This window comes from Mercenaria mercenaria, chromosome 5 (genome assembly GCF_021730395.1).
Source record: "Mercenaria mercenaria strain notata chromosome 5, MADL_Memer_1, whole genome shotgun sequence".
In the NCBI taxonomy this organism is placed as follows: Eukaryota; Metazoa; Mollusca; class Bivalvia; order Venerida; family Veneridae; genus Mercenaria; species Mercenaria mercenaria.
In genome coordinates, this window is record NC_069365.1 from 27,403,182 (window position 1) to 27,425,507 (window position 22,326).

The window sequence follows — 22,326 nt, forward strand, 5'->3', positions numbered from 1 at the left end:
TGCACAGAGTGCAACTTGGCGCTATTTGAGGTATTGACTTTAAACTTGCAGTACATTTTTATGTTCCCCGAAGGGCGAGCATATAGTTGCTGCTTCGTCCCTCCATCCCACAGGCCATTGACGGGAAGAACCATAACTCTACCTTTCCTACTTTTTGAATTCTCTCCCTTTATTATAAGAAAAAAGGCTTGTTTAGAGTATTACTTGAAAAGTATTAATGGCATTTTACAAAATGATACAGAGGCAAAAATTACACTTAATGATATGTCCCTTGCTTTAATTATCTCCCTTTATTCAATTTTCTTCTTTTTATTATCTACACTTTACCCCATATTGGGACAAGCACATGCACCGGGGAGCATCATTCGGTTTTACCGATCCCTTGTGGTGACGATGCGATGACTTGATGAGTGCTGCAATCCACATTACTCCCCATCCCTAATCCCCACCCCACCACCACCAACACCACCAGAAAAAAAAAGAAAAATTCTTTTACACTTTGTACTTTTGTGCCTTAGTATTCAAGCACATAACTTGGTCGGTAGGTCAAAGGTCAACGTCACAAATTTAGTTCAAATCTGTTCTTCATATTTTATGTTAATACACAGTTTTTACTTACAACTGATGACATGGAACTCCCTGGCAGGGTGGTTAAGGTAGCTGTCTTCAAATCACTTGCCGTTCAGCGGTGTTGGTTCGAGCCTTATGTGGGGATTTGAATTCTTCATGTGAGGACTCCATCCAGCTGGCTTGCGGAAGGTTGGTGGTTTTATCCAGGTGCCTGCCTTTGAAGAAATAATGCATGGAGGGGCACTGGGGGTCTTCTTCCACCATCAAAACCTGGAAAGTCGTCATATGACCTATAATTGTGTTTTTGTGACCTTATTAATCAGTATTATCAATCAGTATATTAAAATGAAATGCTTTCCAGTTTCAGTTAATTTTGAATGATGGACTTCAGCTTCATTAAAAAAATTAGTTACTCATTTATAAATTCCACTTCATCGCAAAATAAGGAAGTTTCAGTACAAAATTACACTGACAGCGTTAATTTATTTCTCTTTGATGTGTGAAGTAATAGCCAGAATCGAAATTTGGTGATTAAGTACAGCAAAATTGTTTCAGAAAAATTTGTATATTAACCATTTATATACAAGACATGACCCAGCAGTTCGAAAAAATGTTATGTGATGAGAAAAATTTAAGCTTTAAATAAATTAGATTTACACCTAGGCTCATGAAAAAAAAATCTCAGAAAATGAGTGTCACATTTTCTTATTGGTCTACAAGTAACTTTTTGATAGAATCACCAAGTGCAGCACCACCATAGTTCCAGCTTTCTTTATTTACCCACTCCAAAAGAGCTTTTTTTATATCTCATCTTTCTCACTCAAGTTTTACCCTGAGGGTTTGCATGAAGTGATAACACTGGCTGCTGTTAATAACTTGTCAGTCATCAAGGCATATTGAAAATGCTTTGCACAGGACTTTGTCTTATCTCCAAGGTCAGGGTCACAAGAGTTCAGAATGAAGCCATCCACTAAGGCACTTTGGAAATAAGTAGCGTAAATGTTCATAACGTGTTATATACAAGGCCCAGTTCAAATGCATTAAGGTCACTCATAAGAAATTTTTTACAAGATCTTGTTGAGACCTTCAAGAGTGGCTCATGGAAGATAAGTAGCTCAAAACTATGTAACAAAACCATGAGATAAAAAACGACATTGGCCATTACCCTTGGGGTTGGTGTTTTTCGTTCTGTCTCTTGCCCAGGTCATCAGATGAGGTGTCATTCACACAAGAAAAAGGATGTGTCCTGTAGGTGTTGTAGCAGAATTTGTTTGACCATACACTTGCTTCTTGAATTGAATGCACAGACTTAATTTGTATATCTTTGTAGTCAAAAATAAAAAGATTGGCATAATAATATCAGATTAATGTAGAACACATTTTAAATTTAAGGAAGGCATAACAACAGTAATCTGACATAATGTCATGTTTTATGGCAGCAGAAAAATCAGTCTGAAGTAGACCCTTGGTTATGCATATATGTCACATGCTTTAAGCCTTGTTTTCATAGACTTGTAATACAACATTTTGAACTTCCATACAAGGTGAACAATATATAATCAATTTTACTAGGTTGATGAAAAAACAAGAGCATCAATGTTTAAATTAAGGCAGACGTGGAGCACTATGTTACCAAATGCAACCCTGTATCGAGTAGATAAAAAAATCAACAGCCTCTTGGATCCAGCTTGGCCAATCACTGCAACAGAACCAGAACAGACCAGTATACATGTGAATCCCAGATTTTTACAAGGGGTGAGTACATTCTATTCCATTTGGGCCTCCATGGCCAAGTGGTTAAGGTCGCTGACATCACTTGCCCCTCACAGATGTGGGTTTGAGCCTCACATGGGGCATTGAATTCTTCAAGTGAAGAAGACATCCAGCTGGCTTGGAAGGTCAGTGGTTCTACCCAGGTGCCCACTCGTGATGAAATAATGTATGGAGGGGCACCTGGGGTCTTCCTCCACCTTCGAAAGCTGGAAAGTCGCCATATGACCTTTGTCACTGCGATGTTCAACCCAACAAAAAATTCTATTCCAAGAACTGTTAAACCTCAAAGAAAGAATATGTTGGGGACCTGTTGTACAGATTGAAGTATCGAGAAGAACACAAATGGTCATGCTTGCATATTTGGAGCTAATTAAGAATTCTGAATAAACGAACCAGGTCAGGTTCCTTCGTTAAAAGACCTTTCTCACTGGCTTAATTGGTGTTACCCAGGAGAAAGGCTGTGTTCCTCGTTGCCACAACGTTCACTGTGCCACTGTTGATCCGACAAAACCAGTGGTATGCTCTTTTGACTTTTACTTTGCTGTGATTAAGTAGTAACATTGCATACCGAGTAATTATGAGGGTCCAAAATCATAGTTCAGTATATACTTTACAGAAGGGCAGTGAGAGCGAGCATTCATCACCAGAAGTTGTTGAGGAGCCTGTCGAGGACTCCGAGGATCAGGAGACGATAATGAGACGGGAACTAATAGCTAAACAACAAGAGTTACTGAGTCTAAAACAAGCAAGGCTTGAACTAGAACTGGCAGAGGCAGCAGAAAAACTTAGGAAGAAACAGGTTTTTATTTATTTTAGCAGTCTTGTAATAGTAGAATCACTGTTTCTGATTTTATTTTCATGATATATGAAGCACCTATCTGCAGAAGCTGGGCAAGACATATGTTCTTTGTGATGATTGATAAAGACATTGTGTCTGAAATCATTCGTCGTCCACCTCTTAAACAGGTGGTTAAGTTGACAGTTAGTTGTGGAGCACCGGAAACTGGTTAGGTTAACGGCCCACTGTTCTATACCTGAAATACTTTAAAAACGATGCTAAATCCAAAGCAAACAGTGCTTACACTTGCAACATAGTGAAGGCTAAAATGAGTACTGTTTGGGGAAAAAAGGACAGAGGTATTTATTGTCTTTTTAAAGTAGGTAATGGATACATACAAGTAAGATTCAAAGCATTAACTGAAAAAAAAATCATCAAAACGTCTTTTTCAAATATGCAGTATATTTCTTAGTATTCTTATTCATGCTTAGACTATTTTCAAAACATGGTCATTTAGTTAATAGCTCGACTATTCAAAGAATAGGTAGAGCTATTGGACTCGCCCTTGCGTCCGTCCCGATTTGGTTAAGTTTTTGTATGTAAGCTGGTATTTCAGTAACCACTTGAGGGAATGGATTGAAACTTCACACACTTATTCACTGTGATAAATTGACTTAACATCGCACAGGTTCCATAACTCTATTTTTGTTTTTTATGCCCCTGAAGGGAGGCATATTAGTTTTCAACTGTCCGTCCGTTCGTTCATTAGTTCGTTCGTCACAATGTTAACTTTTTGCATGAAGGCACTTTACTCGCGAACCACTGCACCCAGGACCTTCAAACTTCACTTGCTGATAGTACTTATCGTGTACACGACCCCTACTGACTTCGGGGTCACCACGTCAAAGGTCAAGGTCACAGGGACCAATGTTAACTTTTTGCATGAAGGCACTTGACTCGCGAACCACTGCACCCAGGACCTTCAAACTTCACATGCTGATAGTACTTATTGAGTACATGACCCCTACTGACTTTGGGGTCACCATGGCAAAGGTCAAGGTCACAGGGGCCAATGTTAACTTCCTGCATGAAGGTACTTCACTCGCGAACCACTGCACCCAGGACCTTCAAACTTCACATGCTTATAATACTGAGTACACGACCCCTATTGACTTTGGGGTCACCAGATCAAAGGTCAAGGTCACCAGGTCAAAGGGCAAGGCGCTGCGGGGGCATTTGTCACCATTAGTGACAGCTCTCGTTTACAAAATTATGGCCCTTTTTTGACTTTTTACAGTTTTTAAAAGTTTTTTATGTAAGCAGCTATATTAGTATCCACTATTGGGAATGGATTGAACCTTCACACACTTGTTCACTGCCTTGATCTGACATGCACTTTGCAGGTCCCATAACTTTGCATTTTCACAAAATTATGCCCCTTTTTCTACTCAGCAGGTTTTGGTAAGGTTTTTATATGTAAGCTGGTATATCAGTATCCACTAATGGGAATGGATTGAAAACATCACACACTTGTCCACTGTCATGAGCTGATAAGCACTGTGCAGGTTCCATAACCCTGTTCCGCATTTGTACAAAATTATGCCCCTTTTTCGACTTATATTCATTCAGTTGATGAGGCTATGGAATAGTCGAGCATTGCTGTCCTCCAACAACTCTTGTTACATTTAAGATACAGATTTCATTGTTTTAATCTGATCAGGTATGTAACTTAGTATTTTTATGCAGGATCAGTTTCTATGAAATCCCTACATTTACCTCCACTGATGTTCACTTTTTCTTCACACGGATGGTATTTAGTATTACTGATTATATTTTCAGGGTGGAAAACCCAGTGTTGCTTCATCCACTGCTACACCACTAGGTTTACCTTTGCCAAGTTTGGAAGATACATTGCCATTGCCAGAGGTTGCAGCAAAGCCCAGGGATCCCAGACCTCGACCTACAGATCCTCGTAGGAGAGATCCAAGGCTTCAGAACCAAGTTGTATCATCTCCACCGTCAGTTCCATCTACTGGGACTGGACCAGAATCTGTTGTCGCTTCATTACCGGGACAAAGTGCATTTCAGAGCATGGTACCCAGTTCTAGTCAATCATTATTCCCTCCAGTACAGCCTCAAGGGCCTTATGCAGTAAGCCAGGTACCAGCAGCAGGTATGGTGCCATATAATGGTCTCCAGGCTCCTGGTATGCCATACCAGCCCATGATTGGTGTGCCTCCAAACATCCCAGCACATTTCAGTGGGGAAGTTTTTGCTCAAGAAGAATGTGCCAAATTTAGTGATGATAATGATTCTGATTCTAGTAGTATTTCTGGCTTACAGGGTCCTAACAATACTCACTTTTCTAAACAGTCAAATGTACGTGATCCAAGGACTCGTGTTGAACATAGAAGAACTGAAGAACATAGGAGAACTGACAGTGGTTCAAGGGTTGAACATAGGAATTACCAGGGTAGGCACAGAAATAGTGATAAACCAGTGCATAGACATACTAGTGATAAACCGACAGCTGCTGTGAAAGACACACACAAAGATAGAGACCCTAGAATTAGTTCTGGTAGGGAAGCACATGACAAAAGAAAATCAAAAGATCGAGAAGCACCTGTTCCTATTAAACAGTCTCGAGAAACGGCATCTCGGTCTTCTCTTAAAAGTGATCAACAGGGGACTAAGCACAGAAGTCTTTCAAAGGAAAGAGAAAGTAAATCTGACACAAAACTGAAAGATTCATTTGAAGCAGATAGGAAAAGGAAAGAAGAGGAAAAAAAGAAAATTGATGTGAAAAGTAATAGAAAAGGTGAAGAGAGAAGGTCAGAAAAATCAAAAGAACGAACCAGTCGAGAAAGAGAAAAATCGCCCCAGAAATCACCGAAACAATATTCCTCTAAAAGCAGAGACATTGTTGGAGATAAAAGAGGCGAACGGAAATCTGAAGAAAGGAAAGATACTAAAACAGAATCTAAAAAATCAGAAGCAGCTACAAATAACAAGAAAGGTAATAGTAAATCGGACATTAAAAAGAGGGACAAAAATAAGTCTCCTGATATGAAACAAAGTATAAAAAAATCAAATTATGTAGAGTCGATGGATATTGATGAGAGAAAAAAGCCTGGAAAGGAAGCTGAAAAAAGATGTAGCAGTGATGGACAAGATCATGAAAGATTGATAAAAAAACCTAAACTAGAAAAACCATTCACTGAGACTAGCAGTGCTTTGAATGAGATTACAAGTGACATTGATAATAAAACAGGTGATACAGAGATAATGAAAGATGTTGATTTGAAACAAGAAGATATGGATGTTGACACTCCTGAACAGGATGTTCCGAAGATTGATGACGACATCAGGTAAAACATAGTTATATTTATTTTGCCTTGAAAAGGATCCATATTTGTAAATAGAAACTCGGTGTTACCTTTGCAGGTTCCATCAAACATCGTATTAGTTATAAACCATTGTGACGATGGATGGTTTATTTTTGAATTATTTTTGAACTTTGGATGTAGTTAGGTAGTGACGAGATGATGTGCAGAGTTCATGAACCAGGGTGGTAGGTCAAAGAGTTAGGTTACAGCAAGGTCAAATCTGCCCATTAAATTTCGTTTCCAGAGCATAACTTAAAAACTATTAAAGGTATTGACATGAAACTGAAGATGGTGATTAGATGATTCCATTTCTGTAGAGCAGGTTCTCACATTTTTGAGTCGGCTAAACGATGTAATCGTTTTGACGAGTCCTTGCTATCCAGCGATTCTCTAAGTCTAAATGGACCAAATAACACAGTGAAGCGATGTAGTTCCATTATATATCTCAAATTTCAAACAGTTCACTGCAAGAATGAAATTAAGTTGCGTGAATTCCCTTTGCTATGACCAATATACGATGTAATCTGTCATATTTATGACTTGTAATTGTGCAATACTCGAATGTAACTCATTAAGCATAAATGTGCATTTTATGAATTGCGCAGGCTTACAAAGCTTGCGTAACATCCAGCGAAAGACAAAAAATAGTTCCACAGGGCTCCAGATAAGATGCGTATTAGCGTAAATTACGTATAGAAATAATGCAAATACGCATGTAATAATTTCTAAACGTATATAAAATTACAGAAATGCACACAATGCTTTTTTAAAAACAAAATCTGAATCATCTGGATGCGTTAGGTAACATAGCCGATCCCGATCAGCCTTAATTCTCCCACATTGAACGTATACACGCATCGTATGATTTCTATAAACTTTGCGTGGGTTTCTACACACACACATGAATTTTGCAGTCAGTAAACGGATAAATTATCGGAAGAAGCTCTTACTGGTTTGTTTAGTTACTACAGATATTAAAAATGATTTTAATTCTTATTTTTCGAGAAATAAACAAATCGGCGAAACATTAAATTGTATTTTCTTGTAGTTTTTGAAATCGAAAGTAGATCGTCTATGTTTGGCGAAATGAAACAACTTTTTTATGAAAAGATTTAAATAAGAGGTAATTTAACCGTAAACTTCAATGTCAGATACTGCCAATTGCTGCTAAATGTCTTCTTATCATCACAATTTGTAAAATATATTGTTCAAACTGGAGAAAAGTGTAATCGTATCCGGATATAATATTTTGGGTAAATATCGAGCTGTGTTATGAAATTTTAAGAAAAAAAAACTAAAAACAAACTGAAACTGGTAGACTATACTGTCAGTACATCAATCATTAGCCGACTCAGGCCATTCAGGCCTTTGATTTAATTTTATTGAACTGGTTCTTAACGTGCTTCGGCCACATCAGCCACTGTTTTAAAAGAAATAACCCTCTAATACATATTGATTTCATTTTCAGTGATTTATTTGGTGGAGAGGATGAAGATTATCGTCCCACCGTCCAGAAACAACAACAACAACTTCCCCTCAAATCCCCGAGTAGTAAAGGCTGGGATCAGTTCAAGGCAAGACAACCAGATCAATATGCATATGATATAGCACTGAAAAAGCAGAGAGAAGATTCTTTGGTGGAGAATGAACCAGTTGGGTAAGTGTATAATCACTAAATCAAATTGTAATATACTTCTCTCTGTTAAACCACTCTTACGCTAGAATGACGTCATGTTAACGCCTGGTGACGTCAATGTTTTTGTTGCGGCCAAGAAAGAGCGCTACTATATTTCATCTACTGTTTTACATTAAAGTGTTCAAAGGAAAATAATTTTGCACACAACCTGTTTTGAATGTCAAAAGTTGCTACATACTGACAGGCAAGTGCGGGAAGTCGTGGGTTCGATCCCAGGCCGCGTCATGCCAAAGACGTAAAAAAATGGTACTAGCAGCTTCCTCGCTTGGCGCTCTGCATAAAGAAGGTAATGCTAGGACTGGTCAGCCCGGTGTCAGTATAATGTGACTGGGTGGGGTATCATGTCATGTGTCTATGGCGTGATATTCCAGTAAGGCAGCACTATAAAGTTGGGCATTGTGCTCACTGCTACAAGTAGACACTGTTGTTTATATGACTGAAAAAAATGTTGAAAAAGACGTTAAACCCAAACACACACGCACATTGGCAGGTTATTTGTTTGCAAAAATAAAAGTATGCAAGAAGTAGTTTAATGCAACTCTTTGAGGTCAGAGTTCCATTGTGGCAGGCAGTAAATCTGCATTAATGTTTCTTTTGTATTACATATTTGTTTGCTTAGTAACTGTCTGGTCTTTGTAGTGGAATTTAAAGATGTTGAAGTATCCTGTCACTATGAAGGACAAATTTATTTTATGCAACCTATGTGCGAAAATGATAGAGCGTTGTGGCCAGCATGGATCCAGATCAGACCTGTTGTATCATCCTGCACATGCAGTCTGATCTGGATCCATACTAAGTGCTTATCAGTGCTGAATATAATAAACTAACTGTATAGATGTGGGAATAAATGAACAATATCATATGGCTGTACACTGATCCGGATCCTTGCTGATTGTAAAGCCCCTATGTTGGCTTTTGCACAGCAGCGCTTATGTATTGATGGCTATAATAAGGTACGTTTACTTTCAGGCTAGATGAGGAGCCACAGGATGAAGATTTACGAGTACATCAGCCTGAGTTTCAGAGGCAGATGTCTGCTGTTGATACCATGGAAATACCAGAGGAACTCTCTAGCAATCAGCACACTAAAATTCTCCTCAGGGTAATAGAAATAATCCACTTTGTGATTCTTTATCCAGGATTGTCCTTGATTTGTATGCCTTGGTTGAAAAAATAAATTTTGCCTTTGAGAAAATACACACAAGAACTTGAAAAAGCCTCATCCATGTATGGCATGCAATATGTATTTTCATATTCACTTATTGATTTAATCTGATTACTGCCTGTGCCTTGTTGGTCATGCTGTAATTCAGGATATATAAAATTCACAGCGCACATTTTTTTAGCTCACCTGTCACAAAGTGACAAGGTGAGCTTTTGTGATCGCGTGGCGTCCGTGTGTCCGTCCGTAAACTTTTGCTTGTGACCACTCTAGAGGTCACATTTTTCATGGGATCTTTATGAAAGTTGGTCAGAATGTTTATCTTGATGATATCTAGGTCAAGTTCGAAACTGGGTCACGTGCGGTCGAAAACTAGGTCAGTAGGTTTAAAAATAGAAAAACCTTGTGACCTCTCTAGAGGCCATACTTTTCAATTGATCTTCATGAAAATTGGTCAGAATGTTTTCCTTGATGATATGTAGTTCAAGTTTGAAACTGGGTCACGTGCCATCAAAAACTAGGTCGGTAGGTCAAATAATAGAAAAACCTTGTGACCTCTCTAGAGCCCATATTTTTCACGGGATCTGTATGAAAGTTGGTTTGAATGTTTATCTTAATGATATCTAGATCGAGTTCGAAACAGGGTCAGCTGCGGTCAAAAACTAGGTCAGTAGGTCTAAAAATAGAAAAACCTTGTGACCTCTCTAGAGGCCATACTTTTCAATGGATCTTCATGAAAATTGGTCAGAATGTTCACCTTGATGATACCTAGGTCAAGTTCGAAACTTGGTCACGTGCCATCAAAAACTAGGTCAGTAGGTCAAATAATAGAAAAACCTTGTGACCTCTTAGAGGCCATATTTTTCATGGGATGCCATATTTTTCATGGGATCTGTATGAAAGTTGGTCTGAATGTTCATCTTGATGATATCTAGATCAAGTTTGAAACTGGGTCACGTGCTGTCAAAAACTAGGTCAGTAGGTCAAATAATAAAAAAACCTTTTGACCTCTCTAGAGGCCATATTTTTCATGGGATCTGTATGAAAGTTGGTCTGAATATTCATCTTGATGATATCTAGGTCAGCTTTGAAACTGGGTCAACTGCGTTCAGAAACTAGGTCAGTAGGTCTAAAAATAGAAAAACCTTTTGACCACTCTAGAGACCATATTTTTCAATGGATCTTCATGAAAATTTGTCTGAATCTTCACCTTGATGATATCTAGTTAAAGTTTGAAAGTGAGTCACGTGTGGTCAAAACTAGGTCAGTAGATATAAAAATAGAAAATCTTTGTGACCTCTCTAGAGGCCATACTCTTCATGAGATCTTCATGAAAATTGGTGAGAATGTTCACCTTGATAATATCTAAGTCAAGTTCAAAACTGGGTCATGTGCCTTCAAAAACTAGGTCATTAGGTCAAATAATAGAAAAACCTTGTGACCTGTCTAGAAGCCATATTTTTCAATGGATCTTCATGAAAATTGGGTCATGTGGAGACAGGTGAGCGATTCAGGACCATCATGGTCCTCTTGTTTAATTAAAGGTTATTACACATTGAAGTTGACTACAAATTCACAAACAAAGTTTTTATCAAACTTCAGGACTTCCTACAGATCTATTCATTAAAGTCGGTATTAACATTTATTCTTCTCAGAAGTAGGCGCTTCTTAAAATCTTTTCTTAAAAAAAATATTAAACATCAATCAGTTTATCGGTATGGAAGATTCCCAGAAATTATATGGGACAGGCTGCGGCTCTAGGGTTCCGCGTTGAACCACACCAAGTGAATGTTTGAAATTTATGTAAACATCACCAACATTGGCATGTTGCAATGTAAAAATCAAATTATCCTGTCATTGGACAAACTGGTCAAATTGTTCATTTTTTATGGTCGCAATTTAAATGCATATTTGGTAATTCTATCTGGCAATGACAGTCAGAATTCAGTAAATCTGTATGAAACTTATGTGAAAAAGAGCTTCATGAGTGGTAGTCATGCTTCATTTAGCACAGACAAAGTACCACCTTAATACCATTATTTGTTATACATATTTCATAATTATACACATCATGAAAACTTTTTTGGATCAAATTTTCCAAATGCTTTGGACGCTTTTAAAGTCCTCAAGTGTATATAGTGTGATTCCCAATGGAGCATTTTATAGGGAACACTATACTTATTTTTCGAAAGTACTGTTTTCATGAAGTTTGTAATAAAAAGAAAAACAAGGCTATAGTTAAGTTGTCATATTCAAACATTTCAGGCACATAGACAGCTAAAGGAAGGTCTTATTACACATGAGCAACACCAGGAACTATTAAAGCAGTTAGGTCAGTTGATGCAGATACAACAACTTCAAGAAATTCAGGAGCAGAATCGCCGACTGTCTGGTGAACTACTTCAACCCAAGGAGGAAGTGCCAAATAGTGACCTCAGAAGTATAGCATCTCCATCGAGACAGCCTGAACAGGAAGTGCTTGCAAGGGAAACGGTACGTGAAGTTAGATCACCAGACAGGCCTCTGGATACCTTTAAAATTCCAAAGAAGAGTAGGGAAAGGGCTGAAGAAGATGACAGAAGGAAGGAATTGAGTAATTTGTACCCAGAGTCACCACAGGAAGACCGTTACAGAGCACACGGTCCCTTCAGTGGAAGAGAAAGCCTGAACAGGGTTGAGGACCAAGGACATCCTCCAAGAGAAAATGTTGGTGTAAAAGAGCCTCTTAAAGATGAACCCTGGAGAGGTCAAGATGGCAGGAGACCACCAAGGGATGATTTTGTTAGACAAGGGCCTCCGCCATTCAGAGGACAAGAAACACAGTTAAACATTGAAGACAGGTTTGATGGACCATCTGAACACATAGGCCCAGGAAACATTGAGTTCAATAGAAGAGGTCCCCCAGATGACAGAAGAGGTCCCCCAGATGATAGAAGAGGGCTTCCAGATGGTACAAAAGGTCCCCCAGATGATAGAAGAGAACCTCCAGCTGATAGAAGAGGGCTGCCAGATGACAGAAGAGGTCCACCAGATGATAGAAGAGGACCTCCAGATGAGAGAAGAGGGCCTCCAGATGACATAAGAGGTCCCCCAGATGATAGAATGGGGCCTCCGGAGGACAGAAGAGGTCCCCCAGATGATAGAAGAGGGCCTCCAGAGGACAGAAGAGGTCCCCCAGATATTAGAAGAGGGCCTCCGGAGGACAGAAGAGGTCCCCCAGATGGTAGAAGAGGGCCTCTGGATGACAGAAGAGGTCCTCCAGATGACAGAAGAGTTCCCCCAGATGATAGAAGAGGGCCTCCAGATGACAGAAGAGGTCCCCCAGAGAGCAGAAGAGGTCCTCATAGAGAAGATTTTCCTGAAAATAGAAGGTTGAGACCAGATGGTCCACTTGATGACTTTGATGGCAGAAGACAAATGGAACTGGATTTGGATAGGAGAGGTCCACTTGATAGATTTGAAGATGCACCAAATGTAAGAGAGCCAAGAGGTCCCTATAGAGGTAATGATGATAGGAGACCCAACAACTGGAAAGAGGGACAATGGCCAGATAGACGAGGTGCTGATGGTCCACCAGATCAGAGAGGACAAAGGTATAGGGGACCTGGAAGAGACTTTGATAGAAGAGGCAGAGATGAAAAGCCTGAATTTTTTGGTGGTCCACCTGATAGCATGGGATTTCCAGATGAGGTAAATAGAAGTCCTGGTGATCCAGAGTGGAGGGATATAAGGAATCCTGAAATGTGGAGAGATGGTGAAATAGAAAACGGTGAGTTTGATAAAAGGGGTCCTCAAGGAAGATTTAGAGAGGGCAGAAATTTTGATCGTAGAGGGCCAAATGGACCAAAAGACATTCCACCAGAAAAGAGAGGTCATATAGAGCACCCAGTAGGGAGAGGAAGACCTGGTCTTCCACAAGATAGAAGAGGCCCACGTGAGGACAAGAGAGGCGGCCCACAAGGGGACAGAAGACATGGTAATGACGAAGACAAAAGCATAGATATGTCACCTAGTAACTTGAAAGAGGGACCCCAGTCCTGGGATGACTTGAGAGGCGATGATATGAGAGGACCTCCAAGTCACAGAGGACCTCCTCATTTGGAAGGACCATTTGGACGCCCAGGTCCTCCTGCTGAGGGATCAGGACCTTGGTTTCCTCACGGGCGCAGAGGGGACAGTCCAAAGAAAGAACCATGGAGGGGACCTCCAGATAAAAAGCATTCAAATGAAAGACAACGGCCTCGCGATGGTCCGCCTAGACATGGTCATAAAGATGACAGGCAAGATGAAGAATTCAAACCTTTCCCAGAACAACCTAAAGCAAAGCCTCTGATGTCTTTACTTGATCCTTTACCTCCCAGACCACCACCTGGTCTAAGGAAGACTATGGGTGATCCTCGTATGCAAGGGTTTGGGCCTAGGGGCCCTCCAAGATTTGATGGTCCAAGGCCAGAGGGCCCGCAAGATATGGTAAGGCCAGGTGGTCCATTTCAACCACCATCTGACACTTACATTGACAAGTTTGGAGACCCAAGGTTTAGATGTTTTGTTGATATGGGACCTATAGTAAGTGAAGAAGTCATTATTGGAAAGAGAAATTTTGAAATAAAACTAGGTGCACCTCCCAGAAAGATACCCTGGGGTAAAGATTTCATTGAAGTTTTTGCTGATCCATCTAAAAGAGGAATTGTGATAGATAATAGTCTGATGTACAAGTTTGGAGAGAGGGTGAAAGATGTGACTATTCGAGGAAGGAAGGAGAAATTGTTTTATCATGGCCGTCCATTAAGTATGTGGATAGATGGTCAGCATTATGAAGTGAGAGTAGATGCTCCTCCAAAATCTATGAGTATCAACGGTAAAATTCACAAGATACAAATTGATGGCAGGGATATGATGATTTTGATTGATAAGGAAGAGAAGGGAAGATTTGGCGGAGAGCCGAGATTCGTGTTCATAGATGAAGAACGTATGGAAATCAGGTTTGATCCTCCACCAAGACATATACTCATTGATGGCAACCTATGTGAGCTCAAGCTTAACATGCAGCAACCTTGTGTAAATATCAAAGGAATTTATCATGGCATTAGATTTGATGGTCCACCAAGAGATGTATTCATCAATGGGAAGTTGTATCAGATCTTTACTGACCATGCTGTCAAACTTAGAGTTGGTAATAGATATCATTATGTAGCTCTTGGTGGTCCTTGTCATGAAATAATTGTAGATGGCAAATGGTTTGAAATGAAATTCAGTGAAGCTCCAAAAGAAGTTAATGTTGGCAACCAGGTATTGTTTGTTCAGTTACCAGGTAGTCCACCAGAGGTAAAGATATTACCAGAAATTGCTCAAGAACCAAGGCCTATTCCTCCAGGTATGCAAGGCCCAATGCGACCAGGAATACCCATGCCTGGGCCAGGACCTATTGGGTTTGCTGGACCAAGAGGACCTAACATGGTTCCTGGAGGCCCACAGGGACCGGGAATGCCCATGCCTGGTGTGGGACCGCAAGGTTTGCCAGGACCTATGCAGCCCCCAGCAGGACTTTTACAGCAGCCACAAATGAATGTACCTCAGAGTACTGCACCTGCCATGTCTTTGCCTGGAGCACCTGTTATACCTGGTATTGGACAACCAGTAGTAGGTAAGATATTTCATTGGAAATAAAGAAGGCTTCCTTATTTTAAATGTTAGTTTATATACATTTTACCAAAAACTCACATTTTAACAGTAAGAAAAACAGCATATTTAATGTGATATAGAATTATTTTATCTGCACATGTTCAACTTTCATGGCCATGTATGTAAATTTATTGTTTTTATACAGAGAGAAGATATAAGTTTTCTTTCGTTCTTATCCCCTTCGTACTTGTAACTTGTTCCTAATGTAATGTAATTTTCAAAATAAATACAGTCGTCGACATTGTATTAACAGACCGCCCAAGGGACTGCTAAAAAGTGGTCTCTTAATGGAATGGTCTCTTAATGAATTTCAGTCAGGTGAAGAGAAAAGTTAAAAACTGTTGATGTAACTGTATTTATTATGAACATACATACATGTAAATATATTTCGAAAATTGTGAACATTATAGCTGTATTGTTCATCAGTTCAGCTGTTACATAGGTTAATTGCATTTAGGCAGGTTCAAAACGTACTCGCTAATTACACAATTGAAGAAATGCCCGGCCGAAATTGGTACCCATTTGCTTAATAGATACTTTTGTTGAATACTTTACCTGTCGGAATTACATTAATGTGGTCACTAATCGTTTAATAAAAAAGCCGTTTAATGGAATGAATTTATGTACTGAAAATGTTGGGGAGGGATTTTGACAGGTCGTTTAATACAAAAATCGCTTAATAGAGGTGGTCGCAAGTACGATGTTGACTTTGTTTAAACTAACATTTATAGGGTCCAGTTGCTAAAATCGGAGTAACCTTCTCATAGGCATTATAAAAAAAAGAATTATTACCAGTAGTCTATGCAGTTATAACAATGTAGGGATCCATTCTAGGAATATCATGTAAAGTTGACTTGAAATTACAATCAACTATTTGTGTGAAAGCAGTCAATCGACTAGTTTCTCATAGCTCTGTTAAGAAGCCACCTCTCTTAAGCCAGATCGCAGGGCTCCTTTGGCTGAGTGCTTGATACAGGTTTGATTGTATGCATGTGTGTTATTCTCCATAGGTACCCAGGCAACACAGTCAAGTGTGCCAAATGTGTTATCAAGTTTGTTCCCCCCTGTACCACAGACAAGCAGTGCTCCTGCACCAATTGATATAAACAACCTGTTTGCCAAACTGATCAATACTGGTATCATCAAGAAGGAAGAAGAAAAACAGCCGGAACCACCAACACAGGCACCTAAACCAGAGCTCGTCAAACCTCCAGAATATATTCTACCGCAGAAAAAGGTACTGCAGACATTTTCCCTTGTGTACTGCTAACTTAATGCTATTAGTTGAGAGGAAAAAATACGATATTTTTTGCTAGTTTTTAAGTTGAGATTTGTCTGAACTAAAAATTTGAGAACTATTTAAAAAATATGGACAGTTTCCACTTCAGACAGTTGACAGTTTTGAGAATGTGTGCGAGTTAAAATTTTGATTATATATTGCTAATACTTTGTCTCGATGAAAATAATGGTATTTGAAAATAACAAAATACCTGTTAAATATGCATTGATAGGAAAGTAATTGAAATGCCTATTTTGGCATTTAAGATCTTTGCATTCAACTGTGCTTTAACTGTTTACAGAAACCTGAGGAGAAATTTGAAGATGTTCCAGACATGACTGAGATGGATACAAATGAAATGAAGAGGTATCTACTGCAAATTAGTCTTGAACTGTTGTTGACAGTTTTAGAAACAGGCTGGCTAGCATTATTTGATTGTAATGCGTGATTATACAGTAAAACTGAAAAACACATTCTTAGCAACACCTTTTATATATCAGTATGCAGTGTTTATTTTTTTGTAGTTTTTATTAGTCTGAATGCAGTGCCCTTGATTTTTCTGCATCATAAAACAATTTTATTTCTTGCAAGACAGTAAAAAAAAATCCTGATGAAATAAGGAAACAATCTGGAAAATCTAGAAAATGTATGTATGAATTTTAATATTTTTTCGCAGCTTGCCAGTTGGAATGATTCAGCGTTTGTACTCTGGTATTCAGTGTACATCTTGTGGGGAAAGGTTTATGCTCAAAGATGGTGAGAAGACAGAGAAATATCGGCAACATCTTGACTGGCATTTCCGGCAGAACCGCAGAGGAAAGACAGATATGAAGTTGAGCAGTTGTAGGAAGTGGTATTATGGAATTGATGTAAGTTAACTCATTTCCTTCTATTGTCCACTCCTTTTCTTGGAGATGTCAAACCTGTAATTTTGGTTTTAAGGGATATTCTTTAACCTGCTGGCAGCAGGTGGTTTTGCCTTCGCGACCAGTGCAGACCAAGATCTGTGCAGGCTAATCATGGTCTTCACTGTTCGCTGTTACGTCCGTAAATTTTCAGTGAAACCCCCTTTGAATAATAAGAGGTACTGTCCAAATTGAATAATGGACGAGTCCATTTTTGAAATACGGAAAGGTAAGGGTTAACATACTATGATGAAATAATTAATGATGAAATAAATAATGTTTATCATTATGGGCAGTCATAACCATCTAGAAGCATTCCTTTAGGCTCGTACAACTTTAGCTGTGGTGTTTTACTTGTAAAGTGTGATGGGGCAATAGCTTCAATACCCATGTCCTTTCACAATTAGATCCAAATCATTCATAAGAAATTATTGACCTTTGTAATGCAATTTTTTATGTTGTCCGGTGCTTATGGTACTTTATTATGTTACTGCTGTTACGGAATAAAACAAATTTAATAATGACTACAAGTTTTAGGTAGAAATTCTGTTGTTAAAGTATGCTGTTTTCAGTAGTTGAGTAAATTTCTGTTTTTCTTTCTTTAGGACTGGATACAGTATGAAGAAATAGTGGATTCAGAGGAGTCTGGTAAATCTTTTCTTGTGATAAACACATAATTATTTGATTACTAATTACTGTGCTAACCCTCCAAAAGACAATGGGGTGATTGTTATGATATGTTGATTTTTGATCATTAACTTGTGTTTTGAGGATCAGTATGTCAAAGGTCAAGTTCACATTTACATCAAGAATTAAAAAGGTTTCCTATCTTTTTGTGCTTTTTGGTTGGTAAGTCTGTTCATAGACCGTCCATTTTCCAAAGAAATAACTGTAGAGTGATTGGACCTTTGACTGTCAAATTTCCTAAATTGAGTTTCAAGGTCAGCAGATGATTCATGTTGTTTTAAGTGTCAGTGCATCAAGATTACGGCAACCTTAACACTAATGTTTGGTTATGAAATGTAGATACTAAAGACCAACAGACTGTCAATGATATGGGGGTATATATGATGCTTTTTACAGAGTGCTGGTGTGAACAAAACTTTAAGTTAGAACACTGCACAAGTTATTAATCCTTGCCCAGAGCATGTCATGAACACAATTAGATATTTGTAATTAAGTTTTCATAGCTGAAAAAATTATTATCATCTAGTGTTTCAAGTACAAGTAATATCAATGAAAATTTAATGTCTGCAAGCTGAAACAAAATAATATAAATAGAAGAGATATGTAAAGTATATTTTTGTAATTATGATGTTAGATTAAGGCAAGCCAATATTTGTACAGGTGATTTGTCCATGATCATACTTATATAAAAAAAGACTTTCTATTCCGATGTTTCTCCTACAACAGTATAGCAATATTTCACCTGTTAGATGTCTTGCTATGACTTATGTTAATATATATATATATATACTTTGTTACAATCACAGGTAAAAGCAACTTCTTTGAGCAACAACAACAGCCTGTGGATACTACCCCAACTAATACTCAGAACCCTCTTACTTTGATTGTACCTGAGGGTGTCTCAGCCGTCAGGTGTCCCGCTGCTACAGGAAATGATACTGAAGATGTAAGTTGTTCTTTCTTTCAGAGGAAACTTCTTGTCCTTGTATAGTGGTTGTTGGAACTTCTCAGAATAAAAGCATTTTTAGAAGTGTCTCGGAAATTGTTTTCAAATATGGTACCTGTCTTACATGTAAATAGAAGAAATTTTATGTTCTTGTTTAAGAAGACATTTTTTTAGCTGAACATATTTGGGTGATATAATATTTAAACTTTGCAGTCTGGTTTTAAGTATTTAATGCATCCTGTAAATTCATTTTACTTGTTGGGCAGTATTTTTGTGTTACATATTTCTAGATGTAACTATGACTGTGATTGGTTCTATTTCAGATGTGCAATATATGTTCTGAGGTGTTTGAGCAATATTGGGATGAGGATCTGGAGGAGTGGCATCTCAGGGATGCCATAAAAGTCAACAACAAAACATACCATCCCATTTGTTATGAGGATCATACTGATGTAAGTGTTTCCTCCAATTTATTTTCAGTCACTATTTAGTATGATATTTTGAAAATTTTCCATACAAGTTCTTACAGCTAATATAGGGACCATTCAGTAGAATAGGTATGAAGTGATTTTGTTCAAGTTGTCATAAGGTTATGAAAGTAAATCCAGATTTAAAAAATACCATTGAAAACTTTCCCTCTTAGCTGAATAGGGAGAGTACAGATCAGTTAATAGTAGAACATGAGTTTGAGTCAGTAGGGGGAGTGTGGATAGTAGGGCCCTTCATTACATAACTGAAATAGTTGAATAAATGATGCTAAACTTGTAAGGAACAAGACACAAACTTGTTAATTGAATTTCGGACTGTTCTTTTATTCGAGTTCTAGTTAAGCATAAAGTACATCTTGTGTTATATTTAGAGATTGTCTTAGCTAGTGTATTGACTTTTACTTAAATACATATCTGTTGACAGGTGTCTGAAGGCACACCCAGTCCATCAGTCTTGAACGTTGTAGAGCCAACCTACATGTCGAGGAAGTCACTCACTTATGATGAATCTTCACAGGACGGTCATCATGCTTCATTTGAGGAAGAGAGGAAAATTTCAACAATTTGTTCTGAACCTATGGACACTGCAGTTAATGAAACTGCAACACCAGATGTTGGTGTAAAAACGGAACCAGAAGAAAATTCTGTGGTTCCTGTTACAGTAAAACAGGAACCAGAACTTGATAATAAACTTGATATTAAACAGGAACCAGATCTCATAAAGGAGCTGGAAGTGAAGATAGAACCAGGATTGGAGGATATGTCACATGATCAAACAGATAGTGGTGGACAGTCAGATAATACTGTTCCACATACTGATATTAAAACAGAACCATTAGAGGATCATGAGAATTTACCTGACTGTCAGGAAGATAATCCTAGTGTTGAAATACAGAGTGAAATTTTTGATAATCCTGCTAAACCTAGTGTTGAAATACAAAGTGAAAGTGAAATTGTTGATAGAATTGCTGAACAAGAAACTGTTACAAAACAAACTGAAGTTTCAGATAAGTTAGAAGAAACGGCAATGGAAACTAAGGATTCTGATATTCCTGACTCTGCTGAGATGGAAGAAACTGAAACAGACAATATCTCAGACAGTGAAGAACCTGATCCTGAAACTCAGGAAACAGTTGCAGAAACTGATTCTAATACTGAGCAAAAGGAGGAAAGCATGGAAGCTGATTCCGAGCCAGAAATTAAATCAGACTGTGAGCCTAAGACAAATATTGAAATAGCTACCTCAGGTATACATGAAAACACTAGTGCAAGTATGTCTCTACCTATTGAACCAGCTGGTTGTGAGACTGAACGTTCACCAACATACTCTAAACTGAGTAAAATAAAACTTGTCATTCCTCAGGAAACCCAGGATATCACTCCTGAAGTATTAGAGATTGGATCTAATGCAAGCACGCCTACACAGGATGAACTACCTAGTCCACTAGGAGAGGAATCCTGACAGTGAAATTTAGCATGAAATTGATTTAGTTAACAGAACCTTTTTTACACTCTGTAATTTTCATTATGACAGCTATTTACTCATTGAAAACATATTGGTTTTAGGAGAATGTAAACAAAAAGTTAACAGTTTGCAAGTGGTGATTTAGTTATTTCAGAGCTAAAATCTAATGAATTAAGCAGATATAGTGACACATTCAAAATCAAATATTTTAGTTGTTTGCTTTAGTAATGTTTCATTGTAATTTCAGCGTATTTCATTTTCTGAAAATGAAATTAGCTGTGTACATTTCCGCATAACGTCCACTTTTAAGAGGTATTATTTGATGAAATCATTTGCATTTCCTTTACATCATATGTACTGGATAGGAAGAAAATAGTTGAGAAATTCAAAAAATTGACATTCATAGGAAAGTCGGTATTTATAATAAAGGGGACAAGAGGAAAATGTTGGGAGAGCAGTGTCAGAACTTATTAACCAGCAATAGTAGCCAATAAAAGTATTGTTTCGTTAATTCTGTTACTGAAGTACATGTATTAGTTTGCACATTATTATCATTTGGTACTGCTTGATGTTTTGTGTGTGGGTTTGAATGCTCCTCTTGTCCTAAAGTTTTTTGGGTTTTTTTTATTTGATCAGCTGAGTTAAAATATTCCTAGCTTCAGAACCCGACTTGAAGTCTGAGTGAATGCATGTGTACAGAGTTATAGTGCTAGACATATTTATTTTTGTAACTGTTTGAATTGTTCAAAGAACAGCAGATTTATAGTATTTGTAGAAAATTTGAAGTGTATATGAAGTTTTAACTGTTGACTGTACAGAGTGATTTGTTATGTTGTGGGTACTTATGCTTCCACTTTGATAATAAAACACATTTTCTGTCACATAAGTGCTTTTTTATCATTCATTATTTATCGTAATACAAGTAGTGACCTCTTGTTAATATTTTTAGTTATTTTTCATTTTAACTTTACTTTGTATTACAAACAGAATGACTGAAGGAAATTCAGGATAAATTAATGTTTGTTATATTGATTTATAATAGACTCTGTCTCATAAATTTCTGAAATTGGGAAAAAAAATTGTTTTAATAGTTGTTTGTACATCCATCTTTACTGTGTTGGTGTGCGTAAAACCCAAATATAAAATTATTACTGGTAGTTTGGTATGTAAAAGTATTAATATAAGTGTTTTCTGAAGAATATATACATAGCAAGACAACGTGAAATTATTAGACTTAAAACATTCATAGCTCAAATTGTTAAACAAAATACTTGATCCAAGTATATGAATGCATGTCTCAGCATACCACTTGTAAGTACATTGTTTTTGCAATCAAGTGTTAATCAAGTATATAAGAAACTATCACAGTTTTTAATATTTTTGGTACAATGTTAGATTAGAAGTTGGTATGTGATATTGTTGCAATGTTGGAACAACATTGTTATATTTTATTACAATAAATTAAAAAAACTGTGAATTGTATTTATGTTCTTTTGTTTAACAAAGTCT

At 37.8% G+C, this 22,326-nt stretch overlaps 1 protein-coding gene across 1 annotated transcript in view; it reads left to right on the forward strand.

Moving 5' to 3' along the window:
* LOC123558235 (uncharacterized) overlaps positions 1 to 22,309 on the forward strand; it is a 38,857-nt gene extending 16,548 nt beyond the window's left edge. The window contains exons 3-15 of the mRNA XM_053543014.1: positions 2,143 to 2,325; positions 2,960 to 3,142; positions 4,961 to 6,489; positions 7,976 to 8,164; positions 9,173 to 9,305; positions 11,631 to 15,009; positions 16,058 to 16,284; positions 16,628 to 16,692; positions 17,003 to 17,195; positions 17,837 to 17,879; positions 18,725 to 18,864; positions 19,188 to 19,316; positions 19,777 to 22,309. Of these exons, the coding sequence (XP_053398989.1) occupies positions 2,143 to 2,325; positions 2,960 to 3,142; positions 4,961 to 6,489; positions 7,976 to 8,164; positions 9,173 to 9,305; positions 11,631 to 15,009; positions 16,058 to 16,284; positions 16,628 to 16,692; positions 17,003 to 17,195; positions 17,837 to 17,879; positions 18,725 to 18,864; positions 19,188 to 19,316; positions 19,777 to 20,814 (7,431 nt within the window). The 3' untranslated portion in view covers positions 20,815 to 22,309. The remainder of the gene's footprint in view (positions 1 to 2,142; positions 2,326 to 2,959; positions 3,143 to 4,960; positions 6,490 to 7,975; positions 8,165 to 9,172; positions 9,306 to 11,630; positions 15,010 to 16,057; positions 16,285 to 16,627; positions 16,693 to 17,002; positions 17,196 to 17,836; positions 17,880 to 18,724; positions 18,865 to 19,187; positions 19,317 to 19,776) is intronic.
* Positions 22,310 to 22,326: the final 17 nt, after the last annotated feature.